At 35.6% G+C, this 10,047-nt stretch overlaps 1 protein-coding gene across 1 annotated transcript; it reads right to left on the minus strand.

Moving 5' to 3' along the window:
• Window positions 1-2,631: 2,631 nt before the first annotated feature.
• LOC106432929 (protein VAC14 homolog) lies at window positions 2,632-7,888 on the minus strand. Its single transcript, XM_048748306.1, has 20 exons — window positions 7,508-7,888; window positions 7,309-7,422; window positions 7,176-7,241; window positions 6,850-6,939; window positions 6,633-6,752; window positions 6,533-6,561; window positions 6,293-6,435; window positions 6,099-6,193; window positions 5,868-5,954; window positions 5,618-5,725; window positions 5,439-5,530; window positions 5,263-5,344; window positions 5,111-5,176; window positions 4,892-5,007; window positions 4,676-4,796; window positions 4,320-4,481; window positions 4,109-4,237; window positions 3,961-4,029; window positions 3,573-3,860; window positions 2,632-3,200 (listed from the first exon to the last, which is right to left on the minus strand). The coding sequence occupies exons 1-20, from the start codon at window positions 7,595-7,597 to the stop codon at window positions 3,063-3,065; spliced, it is 2,205 nt and encodes a 734-aa protein (XP_048604263.1). The 5' UTR covers window positions 7,598-7,888; the 3' UTR covers window positions 2,632-3,062.
• Between the last annotated feature and the right edge of the window lie 2,159 nt (window positions 7,889-10,047).

Raw genomic sequence — 10,047 nt, forward strand, 5'->3', positions numbered from 1 at the left:
AAGTGGATAGAATTTACGAGGAGGTAAATTTTATATAAATTTTTTATTAATTCCATTTTACTTTAAAATTTAAATTTTAATATATATTTTATTGTTTTTTAAGGTCGCTCCTAAGAAAAAGGGACGTGTGTTGGGGATTGGTTCCGTCAACGATGTTCCGAGAGCGACTTCCTCTTATGGCCAGAGACGGGATGATGAAGTCTCTCAGCTGCGCGACGTGTTGGAGACGACACAACATCAGCTGTCGTCGACACAAAACGAGTTGGCCTCGACAAAATCGTCGTTCACAGCTCGTATGACTGGTCTCGAGAACTTCTTGGACGTCATAGCGGCCACAAATCCGGAATGGGAGGCCATGTTCAGGACCATGAGACAACAAAACCCCATTCCAGGCGAGACATCCGTGCAAGTCAACGAGGAAGATCTCTCGAGAAGGAGCGAGGAATTCTACGACGCGGCAATGCAGCATTAGTTTTTTTTTTGTTATTGTATTTTAAAATTCAAAACTTATTTATATATTATATAATTTCATTTTAATTCGGCCAAAAAAAATTTTTCTATTCGATTTAATTTCAATTAAAATTTTATTAATAAATTAAATAAATATAATTTTTATTTATAAATTCAGTAAATAGAAAACAAAGTAATTTCGTCGCTAATTCCCGATGTATTAACGAGGAAAATTAACGACGAAATATCGAGGAACAATTATCGAGGATTTTACGTGGATTTAGTTACGATTCTATTACGACGAATTGTTTTCGTGTTTCTTACGTTTTTATTACGACGAATTTATTTAGAGGTTTTTGCGTGTCTTTTACGACGAATCATTTACGAGTTTCTTACGAGGAAGCACAACGACCGCGTTACGTGGAAACCCCACGTGGTCTTTACGACGAAAACTTAATTCTTCTTTACGAGGAAAATATAACCTCGCTAATTAACGAGGAAATGGCGACGAATCTTCTCTTACGACAATCATATAACGACGAAACGCCTTTCATCGCCATTTCCTCGTAAGCCTTCTTTTCCGAGGAAATAACGACGATTTTGGCCGTCGTTAAATTTGTGTTTTCTTGTAGTGTATTTTATAATAGTGATAATAGTATTATTGACTTTGTACTTTAGTTATTTAAACAAATAGTTTTTGTTAAAATATGGATAAAAATGTCTTATCACATTTACTTAAGTGTAGTTTTCAAAAATTAAAAATAGAAGTGTATATTTCAAATTTTGAATTATAAATAGGGTATTTTTCAAATTGTCCCAAAAAAAGCCCTGCTCGGTATTATATTCTCCCAATGTTCCTTAAAACAGAAATAAAAATAGAGGTACGTCTGCGGAAACCGTAGCCTAATGATTAAGGTTTAAAGGCTTCTACAATCAGGTCTGGAGTTCGAATCCCAGACTATGCAATTTATTGCAGAATACAAGAAATCCAGGTTCAAGTCCCGGAGAGAGCGATTTATTACTGCAGACTACGGAAGAAAGGCTTACAAAGGATCTTCAACATAGTGCAAGTAAATCCAGTCAGACGTGAATTTTCATAGGACGGTTCAGATGATGCAGTTAGGCGTAGATCCTCATAAGGCAGGTAGTATTGTCGGTTATCAAATCGTCTATATAATCTTTTTCATAATTGTAATGTCATAATAAATCAGCGTTAAAAAAAAAATAAAAAAAATAGAGGTACGCTTGGTCGCTTGGGCTTCGGCTGTTTAACGCAACTGTAAGCCGTCTATTTCTTTAATTATTGAACTATAAGTAGGACAGTTGACAGAAAGTGAAGGTAAACGTTAGCTCAAAACTAGCCCCCACTTTTAACCGGAACCGTTAACCCGAACCGGATTCGACCCGAAATGGATCGGTTCGGTATGGTTTCATTATTCATCAATTTACCAGATGAATAATTATATAAATAACCACGGATATCGGGTCAGTTCGGTTTTGACCTGGAACCGAACGGGTACCAGTTTTAAACCGGATTCTATGTAAAACACACGGAATTGCATCATATAGGCGTCTTACCCGGGTTGGAAAGGAGTACAACACTTGCAATACCACTGGGATACGTCAACTCTTTTTGTAATTACCTATATATTACTAGTATATATTTGATTTCAATTTATTTTTCTTTAAAAAAAAAAATAGATAAAAAAATATTATTTCTGGTTTTAAATTGTATGCCCGAACCGACCCGAAACCGGATAAAACCGAATAGAATCCAAACTGCAACACAACCAAGTACTCATTGAATACGATTTGTAAATAACCGATTTATCCGTAACCGAATGGTTTTTACCGGAAACCGATCCGAATACCCGAAATCCCAGCCCTACTCAAAACGGGCACTTGAAATAGTACCTCTTAATTTTACGTATATGATTCGAACGAAACTAGTCATAGAGCTATAGCTATTATATATTACCACATGGTAAAATTATAAAGCTATCGCTTTGTAATTCCAGCTCTTAGTCTATGTATATGATTCTAGAAACAGTTTTAGTCTTTTAGATATCGAATACCCGAATCTGACAGTTCACAATTGCAACTTTTGTACAAGATTATTGTTATATATCATTGTAAAAACAAGAGAGGTAATAAGAGCAAGAGATTTGTCTGGACAAACCCTTTTTAAAATCAAAAGGAGCATATCACTCAAAATAAATATCCAAAAAGTAATCTCTACACCATTGTCCTCATGTGGTTTCCCAGTTAAAGAAAAAACAACGTAAAACCACATGATGACTTCTTTTTCTTACATCCACAAAAAAATCTCCCTTAGGAAAGAAAGAACAACAATGAAACAAATTCAAGAAAAAAAAGGTAGGCTAAAGAATCTCTCATAAAATAAAATAAAAACAGCGAGAGAGAGAGACGATAGAGAGGATGGACACGACCGTAGCTTTCCCACAAGTTCCGACAAAACTTGGAAGAGTTACTATAAAAAGATATACAATTTTACAGGAGACAAAAGGGATCGGTGGTGTCCAAAAGAACACTACTGATAATGATGCCGGGGATGGATATTATTATTATGTATCATTACCATACCAAGGAGGCTAAAGCTGTAATTGACCCGGGGCTTTCCTTGAGGATCTTGATGGAGGTCGATTGTTGTCTGCAACTGATAATGATGTCGAGGAAGGTGGCGGTTTATGCTGTTGTTGTTGCTGTTGATCTTCAGATCTCCTCACCTCCTAACACATCAAATTAAAGCACACTGAGATTCTATCTTATGTCAAATGACTCAAATCAATAACAATTAACAGACTACTCCAACTGGTAATGTTTGTAAACTGACATAATGGCAGAAAACGAAAGAGAACATAACATTTATAGGAAACAAATTGACCAAAATCACCAAGGAGCAGTAATCATAAACAATCTACTTACATAATAACATACTTTCTTTTATTTTGTGTTTTTGTCATAAAGTAAAAAATAATGATATGTCTAAACAGTAAACATAATCTTTTGTATGGTATAAGAGCTGCTATAAACTGTGAAATAGTTCTGTTACAAATAAAAGCCTTGAGATTAAAAAAAAAAATGTGTGTTGCGTTGTGTACCTTTGATGCAGAAGAAGATGAAGTGTTATACGAGTAGTTCACTTTATTCCTTGTCTGGCCACGATGCTGATTCTGTACGTTCTCAAACTGTTGCAGCCGTGCAGCAAAATTGATTCCTTGGTGAGAATTGTTGATGTTATTGTCTTCCGCGCCACCGTCCTCGCGGTGATGAATATACTGCGAGAAAGGAACTCCTGAAGATGCTCTGCTTATTTGGCCTCCGCCACTGAATGAGTATGTTGGGACAGTTTTGAGCCTTGTCCGAAGTATCTTAAACGCCGCACTTTGCTGCATACATGAAAACAAATCCAGCAGGCACTATAAAATAACCATCAATTTTGCAATAAATCAAACATGTGTTGTTCTATTATTCTTCTCTTTCTTTTACCTGTGGAAGTAACATTAGAAGACCGTAAAGTGTTTTCAGCAACCATGTGTATCTTCCTGGTTCCAGAAGCTGGAAAAGAAGAAAGGTGAGAAAAGAAGAAGCTGGAAAGAGAGAGAGAGCTATTTGGGTTGAGATGAATCAAGCAAACCTGCAATCTAAGGTAAGTAAAGATTGGAGTTTCGAGAAGCCGGATCAATTTATCGAGCTGTACGAGAAACTTGACGTTTATGTCTTCTTCTACCAATGATTGAATCACAACACTCGCGTGCTGGTAAGCCTGTCAATAATTTCATCTTCTGATATTCAATATCTGGTGGTGATTTTTAAGAAAGTATACAATAATACTTTTTTGTATTTACCTGAGCTAATAAGCAGAGACTTATAATCGCCATAGGTGAGTGGCACCATGATGCGTACAATGCAACAAAAAGTTCTTTCCCTTCGCGACTGACGAGCGAACCTTTTAATAGATCTCTTAGTTTTGCTAACTCCGGGGATGTAAGCAAAATCAAATTCAACGCCTGAAACATAAAACAAACAAAAAGGAAAATGACAGTATAGTTGTTATTAACAAATCAAAGTGAGTAATGACATGAACGGAGAAGGCTTCGAAATACATTAAGGCCTGTATAAAACATGCAAACTAAACCAATCATCTAAATAGTTCCACTTTCAAACATCCCTTAACCGAAGAAATTTGGGGAAGGAGAAATACCTGAACCATGGTTGAAGCAAAATCAAGATTATCCTCTCCCTCGAGTATAGTTGAGAGCTCTCGACAAACTCTTTCAGCATCCAAAAGTACACACAATCTCCGGACAATAAGAGCACCACGCCTAAACGAGATATGTTTTGACCAACTAAATAACATGTTCTTTCCAGAAACTTAAAGACAGCTGACAGACCTATAACTAAGATGGGACTAACTAACCTTTCCAATAGAGAATTATCAGCTCGAAAATTGTGGACTAGAAAGACAATGAGCTGGCGAAAGTACTGTGGATCTTTTGCTACACCAGCATGAACCTCCAGAACCAAGAGCACCACCTATGATATATTTTTATGTCCAGATAGTTCAATATCATATAAGATTACCAAACCTATATAACGCAAAATTCAGCAAACAAACACTCAGGGAAACAAAACTTACGTCATCAGAAGAATCAGACAGTGCTTTTAGTAGTGTGTCAAATATGTCATTTAGGAAGCACAAAACCTGTTTCAAAATTACCAATTTAACTATAAAACGATGAACAAAAGAGGTTATTTGAGAAATAATGATGCCCAAAAACGTCTCTTCACCTCAGTACGATGCTTGTTTAAAAGTGTTGATATCCAATTCAATGCTTCAATTCGAGTAGCCTCATGATCGCTTGATAGCTGCCTGGTCGATGCAAAAATCACAGATCACAAAATCAGGCGAACATTGAATCATCGATAGCATTCAAAAGGACCCCCCAAAAAAGGAAAAAACTAACCTCCTTGCTACAGAGAGAATTGCACCAACATCAAACCCATCGGAGGGTTCAACATGGATTGAACGAAGTTCTTCATTAGTTTCACGAGCAACCTTGTGCAATAAATAAACACAAAGAAAGTGAAACGTTGCATACGAGACCTACAGTTTCCATCACTAAGGAGTAGGAACCAAACTTACCACCCTGATTTTTTCTTCTTTGTCAGATATGCAAGGTAAGATAGCTCCAAGAATATCAGCATAGTAACGCACGAGCTGGTCACCCCCGAGTTTTACAAACTCGTTTATCTACAACAGTATCATTTAAGAAAAAAACGTATCATTTAAGAAAAAAACTATTCTGAGCATATTGATCTTCTGGAAAGTCAAAGTAGTACCCATATATGTAACTAAAAGAGACCAAGTAGAAGCATGTTTTTTTTCTTCTTACCCACGTGATGGCTGTTAACCGAGTGAATTCATCAGGAGAAGAAGCCCTCTGCACCAGTATTTCAGCCATGCGACCATAATCTACAGACTTTCAACAGCAGTACTGCTCCAGTCAGAAAGTTAGCAATGAAATTTTTTTCTAAAAAAAGCACACTAACTAACAAGATATGAGAAACCTACAGAAAAGCAGACAAAAAAGGGAATTTAAATCAGGAGATAACAGAAATCTTACAGGCGAATTCTTTATCTCTTGAAGAAACTCTGAAAGAGCCGAATCAGCCTGCTGTCGTATTTCATGACTAGAGTCGCTCAACATATTGAATAACCCTGGAAATATACTGACAGGTTAGTTCGGCCGAACACACAAACAACTAAACTAGGATAAGATCATATATATGTAGCTGAAGTTAACAAAACTACTATTACCATCAAGAAAGTCTGGCAGAAAGCCGAGCATATCAATATCGGGAACACTGTCAAGAACAGTGATCCATCCTACCAGAAATTGTCGAACATAAGGGTTTAAAACGTTCATGCGTTCTTTTAACAGAGGTATGAATTCCTCAATACTGCAAAATCCAAATGCCAAAAAGTGGAACCACATGGAGAGTCAAAGTCTTTAAAGTTAATTTTCATACACAGAAACAAAAAGCTAGCTTAACACACCTGAACTGATCACTTTCCGTCACAATATCCTATTCCACAAGGTACAACTCTAATCAGCACACGACTAAAATCAACACACCACACGAGAAAATATTCATACCTTAACAAGGCGGTCTAAAAGATGAGCAGCACTTTGGACATTGGCATCAGAATCAGCTGAGAGTTTGCATAAAGCATCGAAAATATCATTGAAGAAAAAAATGAACTCCCCTCTCACAACCTGTAAGTAAACAAGGGGATTAGTGCCGTCAATGCCAAAAACACACAATAGGGCTAAACAAAGAACAAACGACATGGATACAGTGACAGCCTTTTACCTTTGCAATGTTGTAGAGAGCTTCGCATGCATAGTAGCGAACTCGGCTATCTTGATCAAAAAAGGCGCGAATCACAGGTGGCACTATTTGCTACAAGAGTCAAAAAAGAAGAATTAGAAAAAGAAAGGACACTAATACCATTTTATTAGAGTAATGTTCATTAAAAAGTGTTATAGTGCACTATTTGCTTAATGTAATTAGAAAACATTCTATAATCCACTAATACCACCATAGATGGATTAACACACTAATTAGACTTATAGTAAAAAGTAACGTTCATTAAGTGCACAAGTTTGAATATTTACATATATAAATATAAAAAATACCTCAAGATATTGAGCAGCTTCTGAAGACAAACCAACAGTTACAGCAGCTAAGCCAATTAGTCCACCCTATGAAAACAAAAATCGAAAACCATCAGATAAAATAATAAACGCAAATGCTAATCAAATAGCAAACCTTTCGATGATTGGCTTGAGGGGATTTAGCAAAGTCCTTAATCAACAGGTAGATGACTTTGGAGATCTTGTCATGGTCACCCGAAGTAATTAAAGCCTTCACAGCGTTCTCAAGCTGCGATTAAACAGTTACACATCATCATCTAAGACTAAAGAAAGCAAAAATTCGAAAAACAATAAAAACAAAGATGGCATAATACATCAAGAGCGGCGTTTTTGCGCTTCTCGTAGAGTTTATCGGAGAGATTGCGGTGAACAGCGGCCGGAATCGCTGAAAGAGCGTCTGACATGTCAGTTTAAATTCTTAAAACCTTCTCCGGCGGCGTCGCGAGCGAGAAACAGAAAACTCCGACGACCTAATTCGAAACAAGACCGGTGGAGGAGAATTCTCTGTTCGCAATCAGAAATTCTCAGAGCGGATGACTCAACGAAAACAATCCCAATCTGATCTGATCAAAATCGAGAGGAACTGATTTGTGGCTACCAGTTAACTCGGTTTCTCCAGTTCGATTTCCAGCGGAAATTAAACTATTTTTTTATTGTTATTATTATTTTCTCTCCTTTTCAACAACTTTTTGGTGCTCTACTTTGCTTCCATGTGGATAGATTTTTAATATCAACACACAGGTGATATTTAAATTTTAAAATAAAAATAAATTAAAAAAATTTAGCATAGAGCCAATGGAAAGTGCGTGATCACATTAGTAAATGACAAATTTAATCTTCAACGTGGAAGCTATGCCAACAAAGATGTTATCGGTACTTGTTAAAATTGATTTTCATAAGGGCCAGAGATGTGTTATCAAGACTTATCTCCAACTCATCTCTGTAACACAGAGATCTCTAAAATAAAAGTAAAAATAGAAATTGTGTTTTTTCTTTAATATGTTCCTTTATAAAAGAAAAATGTTATATTTGCCTCTATAAATAGATGAATGTTATTTTTTTCTCTATATTTAGGAGAAAAAATAGCATTACTCTATTTATTGAGACAAATATAACATTCTTCTATTATAGAAAAACACATTAGAGCAAAAACACTATCTCTATTTTTTTTCTCTATTTTAGAGATCTCTATTATAGAGATGGATTGGAGATGCTCTACGCTTAGGACAGAGAGTTTTGTCCTTTAGAGAACAGTGGAGCAGTCAGTTTAGTTAGATAGAGGGCTCTCCGGGTGATCGTTTGAATGGGCTTTTCAGGGAAGACTATTAATACGACTTTAAAAGCTTTTGTATGTTCTCCTCGGATGAAAATACAATGAAATATTGACTCAGATGATCTATTCCTAGGCGATATTATATTACTTCATTGTATGTGTTAGTTTAATCTCTGGTGAGATTATAATCATGGCCCCATTTGGTTAATAAAAGTTGTAGTTGAGGCAATAAAACATCCAAGTGAAGTCTACAGAAACGGTTGTAGAAAAGCACGTGTAAGTTAGATGAGAAGCATTGTTCCCAGACTGAGAACTTATATGTCATCTGTGTTTACCCTATTAAGACCATATCCTCTATTCAAAAATTCACTAGGCGTTCCTTGTACGTTCGGCTTGGTCTACCGCCGAATAAAATTTTTTTTAGATTAATCGAGGATTAGTTTTATGTTTTTGGTTTTTGTATATATTTTATTAATTGTACAATAAACATGTGTCTAGTGTGGCTGGTTTGTAGCAGATTTTCATTCTTTTTCGTTAATGATGATAAAATTACCAAAATATCTTCATCTCCTTCCTTCAACCTCTGTCGACAATAAACCTTAATTTAACTTTCAAAACTTTATTTTCACGTTTTGTAACAATTTCTTCATGTTTTTTCTTACATTTATACCCATATTTCATCGAATTTCATCATAATACATGATTTAAAACTCAAAATTAAGAAAAAAACTCATTTTAGGGTTCTAATTTTTTTATGCGACTTGACCCAAAAAGCCACAGTTACATGTGAGTAGCGTTCAAACACAGATAAAACGGCCGCGGTGGACGCATTTTTTAAAACCGACTGAAGTTGACAAAAAAAAAATACTGTAAAGTCATTTGAAGAATGAAGAATGCTAATTTTACATTGTTGTTGTCATTTCAACAAATGGCTACTTGAGTTAATTACTAGATATCATATCAGTTTATAAAAACTCACTTACTAAAGCCAGTAACTCCATTCAAATCTCCTCTCTTTGTCTTTTAAAGTTGGCTAAATATATTTTCTTCTTACTTTCTCGGAAGAAGCAATGTAGATATTAGGTGAAACATCATTTGTTATGTTTAAATTCGAATCGAATGTGAAATACATGCTAACTTCGATTTTTTTGGTACACTACAATTATAATCCCTATTTGAATATCATGTTTTGTGCAAGGAGTGGCCTATCAAATGACACAAGATTTTATGAAACATGCGTTAACATGTCAATATATACGATCACTACAAGAAAACACAAGTTTAGCGAGAAAGCTTAACGAGGAAAACTAATCTTCGTAAATTTACGTCGATTTTACGAGGAACTTACGAAGAAATATAAAATCAACGTTATTTCCTCGTAAAATAACGACAAAGCCGATGTAATGTCACGTGACTTTTACGAGGAAATATGCTCTCCTCGTAAACTCGACGTAAATGTAGCGTGTACTTTACGAGGAAATATTTTACGTCTACTTAGCGAGGAAATTTTGAATCCACCAACTTTGTAGTTGTAACACGTTTTTTTCGGTAACCTAACTAAATTTCGTCGTAAAGTTCTAG

Source organism: Brassica napus, chromosome C2 (genome assembly GCF_020379485.1).
Source record: "Brassica napus cultivar Da-Ae chromosome C2, Da-Ae, whole genome shotgun sequence".
NCBI classification, from domain to species: Eukaryota; Viridiplantae; Streptophyta; class Magnoliopsida; order Brassicales; family Brassicaceae; genus Brassica; species Brassica napus.